This window comes from Phyllopteryx taeniolatus, chromosome 11, assembly GCF_024500385.1.
Source record: "Phyllopteryx taeniolatus isolate TA_2022b chromosome 11, UOR_Ptae_1.2, whole genome shotgun sequence".
NCBI lineage: Eukaryota > Metazoa > Chordata > Actinopteri > Syngnathiformes > Syngnathidae > Phyllopteryx > Phyllopteryx taeniolatus.
In genome coordinates this window covers 15,194,086-15,209,031 of record NC_084512.1, presented here as the reverse complement: position 1 = coordinate 15,209,031, position 14,946 = coordinate 15,194,086, and the positions used below count along the sequence as shown (strand labels likewise).

Below are 14,946 nucleotides of genomic sequence, written 5' to 3'. Positions count from 1 at the left end.
TGACAGTAAAATGATTATTATCTTTATAAACTATTCATATTATTATCTTTAAAAAGCTCTTGTATTGGCACTCATGTAAGCTGGCACTTAATGTTGAGGCCTGATTGAGCGATAGCAAATCTTGGCACCTATATTTTCTGTGTCTATATATTAACACATACTGCACATATTTTTGTTTGTCACAGCTACTGTGTGTTTGGTAATCAAAATGTTTAGAAGATCGGCACTGCTCATGCCCAGAGTAAATTTTTATTTCTTAATTTCTATTCATTAGCATAGTTAGCTTTGTGAAAAGAATGTTAGACAGTACAGGGGAATACTGACAATTCATTTCAATCCAGGTTAACCTACAGTTTTAACAATGTCAGCAATTTTTAGACTTGGCATCTCTATTTCTGACACAACTGTGCACATACGAACCTGTTCTCAGCTTTCTTGAGCAAAGTGTCCCACCTTTGCCCAAGGGATTGCATCTCTTTTGCAACCTTTTCCTTATCCACAGACTCTGCCAGTTCCGCAACCTTCTCTCCCTCATTTTTTATCAGCTCCACAGTGGGCTTACGGTCATCCAACAGTCTCTGTAAGAGCTGCCAAAGCGAACAAAGGAGAAGACTTATTGGGCATCATTAAAATGCTCTGTGCACAGGCGTTTCTTCATGGTGGAAAACAGTCAATCACAGGCACGTATTATGTCTCCATTACATCCTTAAACGCTTTATAGACCACAATCAAGTTTAATAATGAATGTAATTTAAAGAAGATGAATTGTAAAGCCGTAATGTTGGAAACAGAATGGTGTTTTGTGTGCTGCAGGTGTTACTGAGTGCACATAATGCATGCCTACTTTCTGCTCTTGTATCTGTGCCTTGACCACTTTGAACTCTGTAGAAGGTGGCTTCTGATTAGTCATGAGTTCCTCTGTGTCGGTCAACCAGCTGAGCAGAGAGTCCAGAGCATCATGGAACCTTCCACAATGCAACAGAGCTTCATGCAGCTGGGCTGAGCGCTCAGCAATCTGTGGATGACAAGGTAAAAAGTCACCTGTTACGAAGCCATCTTAAACTTGTCCCCTAGATATCACCAGACAGAAATGCATTATTTGCACTCATTTCTAGTTTTTTACTCATGGCATCTACTGTAATGCTTGCCAACTAATCACATACCTTTTTATTAAGCGTGTTCCACTTTGTATTAACCTTCTCGAGGTCATCTTCGATCATCTTCGTGTTGGTCCCTCTGGCGGCGTTCTGGATAAGCCCCTGACTGAGGGAGTTGATGTTTTGGAGTTGTGTCTGCAATGGATCAATGTCTTCCTTTTGGAAAGCCTACAATCAAAAGCAAACAATAGATTCGTGAAGGTGCACCGCGAGGAGGAAAAACAGGTAATTATTGATGGTTAGCCCCTTGGTATGGGGACACCAAAAGCGACTTAAAGTGGTACATGTTTCAATTACATTTAAAAACAAAATTTAATTCAATAAAATGCAGACATCAGGGTTAAACACTAAAACACTGTAATGAACCTGTTTAACACATAAATCCCACAGAATAGCTGGTATTAGCCTTTTTACACAGGAGCCAGAAAAAATAGAATATTTTGTCAAAATATTGGTGGAACAACTTGGTCCTACTATTCTGTGTCCATGCTGTTCATGAATTCTTTGTAGAAGATACCAACTCCCTGTATTATTGTGAATTTTGTAATTTCTTCCATTACTCAGTGATATTAAGAAAACCTCAGACAATCCTAACAATTTCCCCTCTGGGATTAAAAGCAGAATTACAATTATAATTTATTGTTGACGAAGAAACTGTATTAATAACCTCCTTGACAAGGTCAAAAAAAAATTTGCCGCTAATATACAATGCAGAAATCCCCATGAAGCTTTATTTCTCTATTTGGAAACATGGCTCGACTTCTATTAGGTAACATCTCAGAATTATCCCTCGTATAATTTTACAAGTTTGTAAACACATTGTTATACTAACCAGTTCTCTTAACTCAATCATAAAATCAACTATACAATAAATAATATTAGCTTGATTACGATCTCAAAAATTGCCTTGACAGTGAGTTCTTCCAGATCCTGACGCACAATTTCCCTGACATCGCCAGGTTTAGTGTTAAGAGTCCAGCTCAAATAAACAACTCTCAATGTTCTGTTCTACCAGTGGAGCCAAGCTGATAGTGACAAGCAGCTGCATATAATCATACAGACAGACAGACTTCCAGGCAAAACCTAATTCACTCATCATGTAATCAGATATGTACGGCACCGAGCCTAGAGCAACTACTCCATATCATCCAGTATAACATGCTCTTCTGGACAACTAATGAGGATAATCTTAAAATGAATGAAGAAGCTATTTTTGGGCACCTGTGGGGTGGAATAAGCCATACAGTCAACTTCTGGACAAACGGCATTCAGTAACGCCTTTATCTCTCCTGCATCTTGGAATGCTTGTAAATCTTCGGGCAGGCAGTCCTCCACTGACTGCAGGAACTCTTCCAGCTCTTCCATATTGTATTGGGACGCCACATGTTCCACAGTGCATGGTTTAGTTTGCTGGCAGCTATCAATGGGTAGAGTTACAGAGTTTCCGTAAGTCTCGGGCTGTGTCACCAGAACGCTGACCAGCTCACTGTTTTCCTGCAATGACACCCCTTCTAAGAGCTCAGCAGTGGATAACTCTTCATAGTTTGTTAAAGTCTTGGAATACCACCCAGAGGTTTCATTAAGAGACCTAAAGGCTGACCCTGTAGATGACCTCCCTGTGAAATATTTAAAATCTCTATTATTCAGAGTATCCTTTTCATTCAAGTTTACCATGTCAGACTGCACCTGTTGTGGCTCTTGAATCAGGCAACCATTTTGGTAAAGGGAATGGTTATCCCGAGTAGGAGTGAATGGGAATTCATCCTGTCCTGAGCTTAGGGACCGAAGCCTTTTCAAATCCCCAGACAAGTGCATGGCCTCTGAAGAAGAGAGGCTCCTTGTGCCTGGGCCTGCCCTCCGGTGAGATTGTTGAGCATGGCGTTCCCTCTCCACAGTCGGACTATACAGGCCCGAGTCTTCTTCAGATGTCAGAGAGCTTGTCACACTCTGCCCTCTTCTTTTGTCAATCAATGCTGGTCTCTCCGCACTCCGGGAACACAAAATCCCACTGCGGTTGGTATACTCGCCAAGATTTGTAGGGGCAAAAGTCCGCCACGACCGCCGATAATGAGGTTGCTTCTCTCCACTCTGATGACGTGACTTTGTCAGCACCGTATCAGTTGTCCTGGTGATATTCCCGTTGAGTTTTAGTCCATCAAAGACGGCCTGCTCGTCCAACGAGGCGGGTTTATGGGTTCGCAGCTCAAATGAACTGGAAGTGGAGAGCACTCCTTTAGCGCACAGGTTGCTGAAATCAAGAGTTCGGTGGGTGTAGGGTAAGGTACCCGCAAAGTGGCGTGATGAGAGGCTACCCTTAGAGTTAGAGTCTATCTGCTCATTGAGCCGCACCGTGTCATAAATGGACCTCTGAGGCACATAGCAGTCATCAATGTTCAGGTCCTCCTCCTCCCCCTTCCCGATGCAGGACGGGTTTTGTCTGAGGCAATCTGGTCTGCTCAGCGGTTTCCCCATGCCAAAACATACACTCTATTGAATACAAAGAAAAAAGAACTACACTGTCTAACTGGGTATCTTGCTTCAGTGCATGTGCATTCTTAGAAAAAAAATGTGCAAATTAGTTTTTTGCTTTGAAATGCAAAGTAAATAATAAATATTACTTATGTATTTAACATGAAAAATAGTATGTCATAAATTATGGTACAAAAATATAAAAAGGAAATTTGAATAAATTATATTCTAGTGCTGAAGTTTCATAAAGGATCTATCCATTCTCTCCAATAAGACTTCTCCCCCTTTCCAGTGCCAAAAGTTAATCAAATTTCTTCTGGTTCAAGGTGCATCCTTTTCCCCTGCAATTTATGTAGCATCCATCCTCAAACTTCTAAATGTGCAAAGTAAAATATCCACGCATGACTCCCGACAGGCTCTCGGAAAAAGTGTGGCTTATTCCAGTGTGCTGGTGCTCGAAGGATAAACAAAATAGCCTGCCCTTTCTCCCTCGCCGCTCGGCTCGCAGTGACATACACCCTCCTGGCAGAGGCTTCCATACCCCGCCCCCGCTCATTATTCACACAACATCTGCCACAATTCCATTTGTGCTCGGAGGCGCATTGGCACATGCTGATTGGTCGATGCAGGACCTAACTCCCCCCCCCCCCCCCCCCCCCTCACAATTCCCCTTTATGTCTGTATGGCCCATATGAGTTCAGTTCTAAGTCATCTTCTACATCCTGACATAATCACTCATTTCTTTTATTTTTTTTTCCAGACTGAGGGAGATTTACAATGTTCTCAACGAGATATAAAATCTCCCTTTTCAGTGTCTTTTCTTCCACCGGATGCTTATGTCGAACCCTGCAGATACTCTTAATTACTCTGGAATGCTGAGGGAGGCACAGGTCGCAGGTAATTTAACACCATCCGCCATGCCAAGTGCAAGAAGGGGCTTTTTTTGTCCAATGAACTGGGTAGGGAAGAGGGAGGCAAGGGGAGGATATGAAGCAAATGACGACAGAAATTTATTTTCGTTTCCTGGATTGTCAGCATGGCAGAATGACTAAAGGAGCAAACAATCCCAACTTCTTTGTCCCGTTCATCATGCATGAGTGGAGACAGAAAAAGGGTACTGGCAGAGATGAATTACCGTCTGAGATATGCCGAGATTAACAAAAAACAATACAAATAAAAAACTTTGACTGGTCATTTTCGTTCTCGCGGCACAGTGGATGACTGGTTAGAGCGTCTACCTCACAGTTCTGAGGACCGGGGTTCAATCTCCGGCCCCGTGCCTGCGTGGGTTTTCTCCGGGCACTCTGGTTGCCTCCCACATCCCAAAAACATGCATGGTAGGTTAATTGACGACTCTAAATTGCCCGTAGGTGTGAACGTGAGTGCAAATGGCTGTTTGTTTGTATGTTCCCTGCGATTGGCTGGTGTACCCTGCCTCCTGCCCGAAGAAAGCTGGGATAGGCTCCAGCACGCCCGCGACCCTAGTGAGGAGAAGCGGTGAAGAAAATGGATGGATGGATTTTCGTTCTCTTTGTCCGTATATTTATAGTGTATATTTAAAATTTCTCTGTTATTTCAGTGAGACCAAAAAGTTTGTGCTATTAGTTTTTTTAAAAAAAATTCCCAGAAGGACCATTAATCAGTCTCCAGCTAAACAAAGAGAGTAAGAATAGCCACTGGGAACCAAACCAAGCTAATGATGAATGCTAATTTCCTACACTATGAAGTGTATTCTAGAAATCTAAGAAGTATTGAGACAGAATTTATTTTTTTCAATGATATGTTTTTCTTGGCCAACAGTTCCTTCTGATTATATGAAATATATTTTTCCAAAATAAAATCATTCCAGCTTTCGTAGATTTTTTTTCAGCTGCTTATTAGTCATTGGCATGAACTAGTTGAGGTATTGGTTTTGTTTTGTTTTTTTTCCACTGTTTTTTAACAGATGGAACAAAACACTTAAAAATCAATGCAAAATGTAAAAAAAGAGAAGAAAAGCAACAACCTTGTTTGACTTTCACCTCAAAGAACCAACACGTAAAATTTTTACTAAACTAACAGTTTCAAAGTGGAACAGTGGTTTGAAACAGGAGAATATCATCTCAGTTATTGCCATGGCAACCACAGATGACAAAATTTAGTCGACTATAATTTTGTGGACCAGCCTGATACCAGACTACCTCTCGATCAATTATTCCATACTTCTGCTTAAATGTGTCATTTCTCTGTGGCAGTGAGTAATCAACATTTTCTAACCATAAACTCTAGCAACATGGATTAGCTACAGTGACTCAAAAGATAGAAATTCCAGTTTGAATGAAAACAGACCCTGACGCAATGCCTGAAGAGCACAAATCACCCACTCTATAACCCCCAGCACTGTTAAGTCACTGAACTGCCAATGATCAAATAGTTCACATACAGATACAGTACATAGAGTATGCACCTTCCACAGGCAAGCTTCTCGAGCTTAAGGCAGGCATCTCTTGCAAAACCTGACCTAAAATGGTAAGAGCCCATGAAGGAGAGGAACCCAAGAGCAGTCTTCTGTGTTTATTCTTCTCTCATTTAAGTCAGTAACACGAACCTTATCCAAAAACTACAAATCAGAGTATGATAGCATTGGATCATGTTTTTTAAGCATAAAAGCTAAATATAGAAAATGTCTGCTTCACGGCTTTTGACAATCCTTTGACACAAATGAATACAAAGGGGGTTTCCCACTAAATCCCAGGACAAAGAGGGGTTGAAAACATCAAGTACTACCCAGCAAATCTCCCCCATCCTATCAGAATCTGTGCAACTCAAATGGAGGTTTGGCTATGACACTGTAGCACCCCCTTCTTGCCCAAAAAAAGAGAGAAACAAAACAATCCTTTGACCTACATCTTTGCACAGACACAAAACACATCTGTTTACATTGTTTTTGTGTAATGCTATTTAATACCTCAAATGATCCCAAGTGTTTATCATATTACAGTTTTAAATGTAGGTTAATCCTCTTTTGGAAAACTCCAAAAGAATTTATAGACTTTTAAAATATTTGTGTCAGAACCTTGTTAAAAGCTACCATTGTATTCCTCATTGATAACAATGACGACATTCAGTGTGGGAGAATTAAAAACAGACCTTTAAGATAGCATCATAGATATATGGATGTGATTATAATGATGACATGTCTAAATTAAATACATCAGTTATTTATACTATAAAAGCTTCTATAGCCTTAGGGACAGTCGTGTCCATCTCTATTTGTGTTGTTTGATGTAGTGTATGTACCCTGCATGTGTCAGCTGTGTAATGTGACAACATGCTCTTCGCTGGTTAAAAGAAAACAGTATATGGACAACATGACATTTTGCAACAGTTTAACATTTTAGTCAAAACCTGCATGACTGACATATCGGTCTGCTGATGTCAACAACAGAATGACCTTCCTTATACAGTACTAGAATGTCTTCCTGGTTGCTTCACAGACCGATACTATTCGTCTGTTGCCAGTACATCTGTTATTTTGTATGCAATATTAATCAATTTAAAGTGGTGAAAATAGCTTCAGAAAAAAATCTATAAATTCTAAATGTCTGAGAAGTGTTGTAAAACTCTGCCTGTTTCCTTGTTCTGCAGAAGTTGTGTGGCATAATTGTCGCCTATATTGAAAGTCTGGATGTTTTTTTTGACAATAACGACTGAAGAAAGTGAGGTGAGAAACATTTGAGTAGCCTTGTTTTTCAAATTCAATCGCTGTCATCGCTTTGTTGCAGAAGGAAGCCGCATGAGCCATATGGAGGTAAGTATGTGCAGATTTATTTCCGCCTAACAAACGGGTTTAGTCAGCTTCTTGTCATGTTTATTGCATCGTTAATGGCTCTTTGAGACCTTTGAAAAATAGTTTGGAAAGATGATGCACCACAGGCGTTTTTCTTTCGTGAAGCTCAAGGCTTTTTATACGCTCAGTGGCGTCGCGTGACCGCTGACTTTTTTGAGCATGGCTGACTGGCCCCGTGTTCGTACCATTTTAATCAATGACAACTTCATCCATCCATCCATTTTCTGAGCCGCTTCTCCTCACTAGGGTCGCGGGAGTGCTGGAGCCTATCCCAGCTATCATCGGGCAGGAGGCGGGGTACACCCTGAACTGGTTGCCAGCCAATCGCAGGGCACATACAAACAAACAACATTCGCACTCACATTCACACCTACGGGCAATTTAGAGTCCCCAATTAATGCATGTTTTTGGGATGTGGGAGGAAACCGGAGTGCCCGGAGAAAACCCACGCAGGCACGGGGAGAACATGCAAACTCCACACAGGCGGGACCGGGGATTGAACCCCGCTCCTCAGAACTGTGAGGCTGACGCTCTAACCAGTCGGCCACCATGCCGCCCAATGACAACTTAATAAATCATAAACATTTTTAGCATATCAAAATAGCGAGAACATAATTTTGGAGTGCTGTTGTGTTGAAGTGAATGTTCAATAATATACATAAGGTATAATACTTAAAAAGAACTCTGCTTGCAATGACATTTGATTTATGTGATCGCTTCCGATGTAAGTAACATAACAATAAGATAGATCAAGAAAAAAGATCAAAATCCTTTCCAGGTTTATATATTTTCAGAAAACATTATTTCAACAGCCGGCATGGTGAACGACTGGTTAGCACATCTGCCTCACAGTTCTGGGGACCGGGGTTCAAATCCAGCCCCGCCTGTGTGGAGTTTGCATGTTCTCCCCGTGCCTGGGTGGGTTTTCTCCTGGCACTCCGGTTTCCTTCCACATCTCAAAAACATGCGTGGTAGGTTGATTGGAGACTCTAAATTGCCCGTTGGTGTGAATGTGAGTGCGAATGGTTTCTTTGTTTATATGTACCCTGCGATTCGACATCGCAAATCGGACATGCACAGCTCTGAGTGGATACTATGGTGAACACTGTACATGTAGTACTTTATCACATTGATTAAACCATAAAAAGACAGATTCATAGTTAAGGAAGAAGCGGGTTTCTAAAGCGAGGACTTGGTCGAGAATAAAAGCAATAGTGTTAGTCTCGCTGACACCATCATTTGAACGTGTGCTGGGTATACAAGCTTTGCTTTGTTATCCTCAGGCACATTGTAGATTATGAATATATAGTAGTATTGACGTAAAACAATATCTGATGCTTTATATACTATTTACAGTATATGGCTTTAGTCGGCGCGGCAACACAATTAAAATCTGGAAATGTATTTTCAACATGAGGGAACTCTTCTGTGCATTTAGCTGTAAACTGTCGCAAGGTGTGCAGCAGCCTTTAGCTCGACAGAGGGCAACATTGTTTGTTTCTTTTTTTTTTTTTTTTTTTTTTTTTTTTTAACTATTGCAATGGATGACGGTTTACAATACAAGTGTTAAAAATTTAACTAATATGAGAGAGGGCAGCAATGTACAGCTGCAAACTGCAACGATTATACGTCATCAATCACAGAATGTTTTCTGCACGGAAAAACGGCGGTCACAAAAAAAATATTATAACTTAAAAACGTGAAATGTAATGTATTCATGTTTAACACTGTATTTCCAAAGTAGAGGTCAGTGGTTGTATTTCAAGTCGTATTTGTCATTACAATCAGGATTCCCTTTAAACAAAAGGGTGTTTGGAAAATCAAGCAACATAGCGTTTTTTTTTGTTTTTTTTTGTTTTGTTTTTTATTTTCTAAAAAGTTGCCATTTTGGAGGTGCAAGGATTCCGCCCAACAGCAACGACATAATCACAACGATACTTCGACTTTATAGTATAGTACATTAGTTTGTCCACACAGGCTATGCAGCGAAATGGTCTCTAGTCCTGTCGCTGACGTCACAACAAAACAAGGCGGCATATCGATTTTGGCTATGTAAAAGGGGCATTCCCAGGGCAATTCGTTATTTTCGATTGCTTCAAAACAGATTGATATTATTGGAAATGACTGCCAGTTTCGTTTTCTTGAGCAAAAAATACATATAGAGAACTCGTTTGTGAAATATAGGCTATCTGGACACTATAGCTCCTTTAAGCTACTACTGGCTTTGACCAAAAGAAATTTGATGATTTCTGGATGCCCATACCCATGATAGAGGACTAAAATGACACTCTGCTGGCGACCACCTGGCTGCGTCCCAAAGTCTACCTACCGCCTAAAGCAACAGCCTTTTGTTAACAGCAGATGCCTTTGACGAGCGTACAGTCCCCAGAGGATTGTTGCTTTTGTACTGAGAGGGTTCCAAATGAAGCCTGCTGGTCATGCCTCCAGTGTGAGTTGGTGTTGTGGAAATGAGCTGCATATTTGATCACTACTGTGAAAGTACAAACTGAAACTGTGATTAGCTTGATTCTAAATTGAAAATGTATCAGTCGTAACAATAGACAGACACTTGATTAGGTGCACCCACAATATGATGAGATTAAATACAAGAGCTGTACTAAAAACAGACCTTGGAGAAGAGATCATTTTTACTACTACTAATTATTAAACAATATTGAACTATTTACAACACATACAGTTAATAGTCCAATCCATCCATCCAATCTGGACTATAGCAGCTCCTTGCTAGTGTCTTTTTTTTTTGTATGTGTGTTTGAACTGTTCACTAAATGGTTAAAAGTGAATTTGGCGACTAATGCTCTCCTTGCTCACATGTAGAAGCATTACAGTATCTTAATTGCTCTTTTTTTTTTTTTAACTTCACTCAAGCGTCTGAAGGTTGCTCGGACCTCAAATACACAATAAAATGAAAAAAACAATTTTGGCTCGTAATTTAAAAAGAAGCTGGGCACTCCTAACTCAAGGTACCACTGTATTTTGGTAAACTTATGTACATAAATGAGGAAACCAATTTATTAAAAACACATTCAGTATGCTGCAGCGCAGTGTAACGCCACTGCACACTAGGACTGCAATAATTATATTGTTAAATTATTCCTCACAGCTACTGTTTTGAATCTTATGACACTTTGCAAATGTACCAAATAATGCAGTGAGTGCATGCTATGTCTGAATCTGGATTTAGACTAAAGAAGCTGCTTCCGTTTATCAAAATGTGCAAATATGTGTTCAAATCTAGTTGCTATGGTGACGTTCGAAGTTTGTTCTTGGATTAAATATGGGGTCACGCACCTTAAATGCCTCCAGCTGTTGTTTGATGATGTCTGTCTCCATGCCGACCGCTCCTTGAGACGCTTCCTTGTCCACAGCTCTGCAGAGTTGATCCTCCACACAGTGGAGTTTTCCACAGAGCTCTTCCAGCTTGTTGAGAGTACTCTGCACTTGCCTCTCTCTGCCTTTGGCTCGGTCCATCAGCTTGCCACACTGCTTGCTCAGCGCATCCAGGTCTCTCTTCAAGCCCAACAGGTCAGGAGAAGAGTCCGTCTCGAGCATCCTCTTACAGCCATCCTCTGCATTGGCTGTGTTGACCATCAGCTCTTGCAGCTGTGCTACAAAGCTTTCAATGTTCTCTTGCTGCTCCTTAAGAACAACCAAGTCCACATCCACCGGAGCCATGCTGTCCAACTCATCATCCAGGTCTGTGAAGCGGGTGAACATCTCGCGGATGCTGTTTTGGAACTGCCCAATGCCCTGCAATTTACCTTCCAGGACCTGGCACGTCTCCTCTAGCTTCTTGTTAAGGGAGCTGTATTCCTTTTCGATGTTGTCAGCTTGCAGTAATAAGTCTGTCACTCCATCAGCATCTGGGAGATCAACTACAAGGGTCTTTGCCAAGCTCGTAAGGTGTTCTACTTGGTTTTGCACTCCTTCTAGGCTTTTTTGTTGGGCTTTCATGCTGGTCAAGTTCTTATTGCTGTAGGCCTGCACACCCTGTGATTCATAACCATCCAGGAGCTTCTTAGTGCCCTCAAGTTGAGCCTTGGCCTCTTTGGCGCCGTCATTAAATTCTTTAATTGCATGTGAGATCTTTTCCAAGGATTCTCTTTTGTTCTGAAGACCTTCCAATACGCAGTCCACTCTTTTAGAAATGCTCATCGCCTCTTTTTTAACTCCTTCCGAGTCGGTGTCAGCCACCTCAAGAAGACTCCCTACGGCAGTGTTCATCTGTTCTACCATCCCTCTGTGTTTATCCACATCTTTTTGAAGAGCTTTCACTTGAGCTACAGCATTCTCCAAGGCAGCTGGCTCAACAGCGAGTTTGACTCGACCCTCATGGGCTTCACACTCCGTCACCCAAGAGTTAAGCTTCTCAACGTGCTCGTCAAACTTTTGAGCTCTCTGTAAGGCAGCCTTAAGTTTGTCAGCCTGCAGCTCGGAGCTCTTCTTCACCTTCTGCCAGTTAGATGAGAGGAGAGACAGTTGACCTTGCAGTGCCAACTTTTCTGCACCATCAGTGCTCTGCAGAAGCATCTCGCCTTCCCCTGCTATTGTACTGTAAGTGGCCTCTTGTTCGCTGAGTGCCACCTGTAGATTACTGTGCTCATCCAGAGTTTTTTGCAGGATGTCCACTTTGGCAGAAATGGACTGAGGCTTTGACTGCTCCTGCAGCTTCTCAGCCAGCCATGACTGGAAGTCTTTGGATGTCTGATGAAACTGCTGGGAGCTGGCGAAGGTCGAGTTTAGCTGCTCAATTTGCTTGGCTGCAGCATAAGAAAAAGAAGACAGAGAGGGTAGACTTTGTCAAGCCTTAAACATTTGTTACATGCAGAATAAATGACACTGATCAGGATATTAATCCTGAAAAATAATTAGTTTAATTCTGTTCTTTTGGATTGTAAAGGGAAAAGAGGAATAAAGTCCATTAATGAGCACAATATCAGATGCATAAGAAATCTGAAACAATTTTTTCTTTCATTTTCACCCAGTGTCATATGTACACATTTGTTTGTACAGTAATGCTGATCATTATCATTAAGTAATCAATGAGCTGATTCACACCAAAACCTCATGGCAAAATCCTTGGAAGAACATGTTATGTTCCACTACCAAACACCAAAAAATTACTTTACCTCCTAAATTTAATTTGGCTGTAGGTGGAGCCAGGAAACAGTCTTCGTTTTAATTCTCAGCACATTGCTGTCATAAAATAAAGATGACAAACCTGCTCTTTCTTCCAGCTGTCTGAATGGTTTGCTGACACTTTCCAGCTGTCGGTCTAAGTCAGCTCTGAGATAGTCCTCAGTCACCATTGCTGTGAGCTCTGCATGAACGGCTTCAGCCTGCTTCAGCTTCTCCCTCTCCTCTCTCAGCTGAACTGAGATATTGTGGACGTCCTCCAGCCGTTTCTTCACCGCATCGGGTTGGGTGCTGCTGGCCTGATGCCTGCCGAGCTGATCCTCCAGCTGCGCAGCGGTCTGGCCGAGAGTCCTCAGCAGCTCTTGGAACTGTCCTGTCTTCACCACGGCCTGCTCAATGAGGCCGTCTCGCTGATCCAGCTGCCCTATAAGCCCTTGCCACTTTTCGGTGACAGTAGTGAGCTGCTCCTTCACCAGCTTCCCGTTTGAGGGGTCCTGGTTATCTGACGAGTTTAATATGGCAGAAGCAGCCTCCTTGAGTTGCTCAAACTGAGGCTTGCGGCTCTTGAACTCATTCTGGAGAATCTGAACAAGAGAAACGGTAAACATGTTCAGTCCATCCCATTTACTTGATGATTGCTTGCGAGAAATACCCTATTAGTTCACAAAGGTCCATTTTGAACACCCACCCACTCCACTTTACCAAATATGCTTCCTTCTCTGATAAATGGTTAAAAGCTTTAGGTTGGTAAAGTTTATCGAGTTCCATTATAATTGGGTATCCAAGGAAACAGTTGTAATAAAATCCCACAAAAGCATAACAAATTCCAGTGCGATGAGATTTGAGAACGATATAAGATGTGCAGTCGGGATCTGATCCAGATGGAACTTAGTTTAACATTACAGCTTCTGACACTGCAAACATATCCTAAATTTTGTTCAAATGGAACAAGGTTTAACTGAGATAGCATATACATTTTTGCTTTTCCCATTACAACTAAAATACACAAATTACGAAGGAGAATAAAGTCATAATTTTACAAGAATAGAGTTGTAACATAATGAGGTAAAGGAATTACAATTGTGCAAGAATATGTATTTTTTCATGAAATAAAATACAATATATTGTAGTCCTAATTATGATACAGGGTATTACACGAATATCATATATACTATACTAAACTTCACTCTGCTGTATATTAAAGTAATATTTTTTAAGAAAATAAATTTATATTACAAGAGAAAATTTCCATTTTATAAGAATAACGTTTTGATATTTTGCATCATAATATATAGTATTACTGTATTATGAATATTTTATTATACTTATACTTAGAAATTTTGGATTTTTCACACAACACCATAAACTGTTTACCTGGACTTGTTGCTTCTGCATTTTCAGCATGTTGGGGTCAATTGAGAGCGGTCCAAGTACACTCATCATCAGCTCCTTCTCTGACAGCCACTGGCCAAGCTGCAGTTGAGTGCTTTGGACGATGTCGAGATTCTTGTTGGACTGCTCCAGGTGCTGCTTCCTCTCCAACACTGAGCCACTGATATCTGCCCAAGCAGCATCTATAGCAGCAGAGCATGAGTCAGCATCATTCCATGAAGTGTCCACATCTCACACTGTGCAGCAGTTGGCTATATAAATGTGTTAATTTAATTTCAAAAAGCAGGTGCTGTGACATTGGACGACAAGCGGGGTGCACTCTGGACAGATCACGAGTACATTGGACGACAAGAGGGGTGCACTCTGGACAGATCACAAGTCAATCTGGACTCAAGTGACATGATGTAAAAGTCAAGTTATATTATCGAGATGGCATACAAAGACAACATATTGGTACTTACCTATCTCTGCCAACATCTGCTTCCATGTGTCTGCTTCGTGGGAGTTTGGATGAGTTTCAATCAAGTTGATGAGTTTCTCCCTCAGCTTGTGGAGCTGGTCTTTCTTCTGCTTCATGTCTTCTTCAAACACCTAAATACAATATATTGCATGTATGTATGTAAGTATGTATGTACTGTATGCATGTATCGGTATGTACCTATGTATGCGTGACAAATAATGCACCTTAAATGTAGTTATAACTATCTCAGAGGAAGGGAAATTATGATATATTGTCTAGTCTATATTTCCTAAGTCGACTGAGCTCTTTATTTTTTCAATGATTTATAATTTCATGCTTTTTAAATTCAGCCTCTGAGAAATGGTCTTGCAGTTGTATTGGGATTATAAATTTAATTTAATATTCTCTCACATCACTGATCTTTATTATCTGAAACAATGAACTAAGAACATAACAGTAACATCTATGGCTGCATCTTTTTT

At 41.0% G+C, this 14,946-nt stretch overlaps 1 protein-coding gene across 30 annotated transcripts in view; it reads right to left on the bottom strand.

The window, feature by feature from the left end:
• Positions 1 to 14,946, bottom strand: part of dst (dystonin) — a 138,307-nt gene that overhangs the window by 30,748 nt on the left and 92,613 nt on the right. For all 30 annotated transcript variants that reach the window (XM_061789438.1, XM_061789423.1, XM_061789420.1 and 27 more), the window contains 7 exons: positions 14,466 to 14,595; positions 13,987 to 14,186; positions 12,698 to 13,196; positions 10,768 to 12,236; positions 1,164 to 1,325; positions 845 to 1,015; positions 421 to 587 (listed from right to left, as the gene is read on the bottom strand). In XM_061789438.1, the coding sequence (XP_061645422.1) occupies positions 421 to 587; positions 845 to 1,015; positions 1,164 to 1,325; positions 10,768 to 12,236; positions 12,698 to 13,196; positions 13,987 to 14,186; positions 14,466 to 14,595 (2,798 nt within the window). The remainder of the gene's footprint in view (positions 1 to 420; positions 588 to 844; positions 1,016 to 1,163; positions 1,326 to 10,767; positions 12,237 to 12,697; positions 13,197 to 13,986; positions 14,187 to 14,465; positions 14,596 to 14,946) is intronic.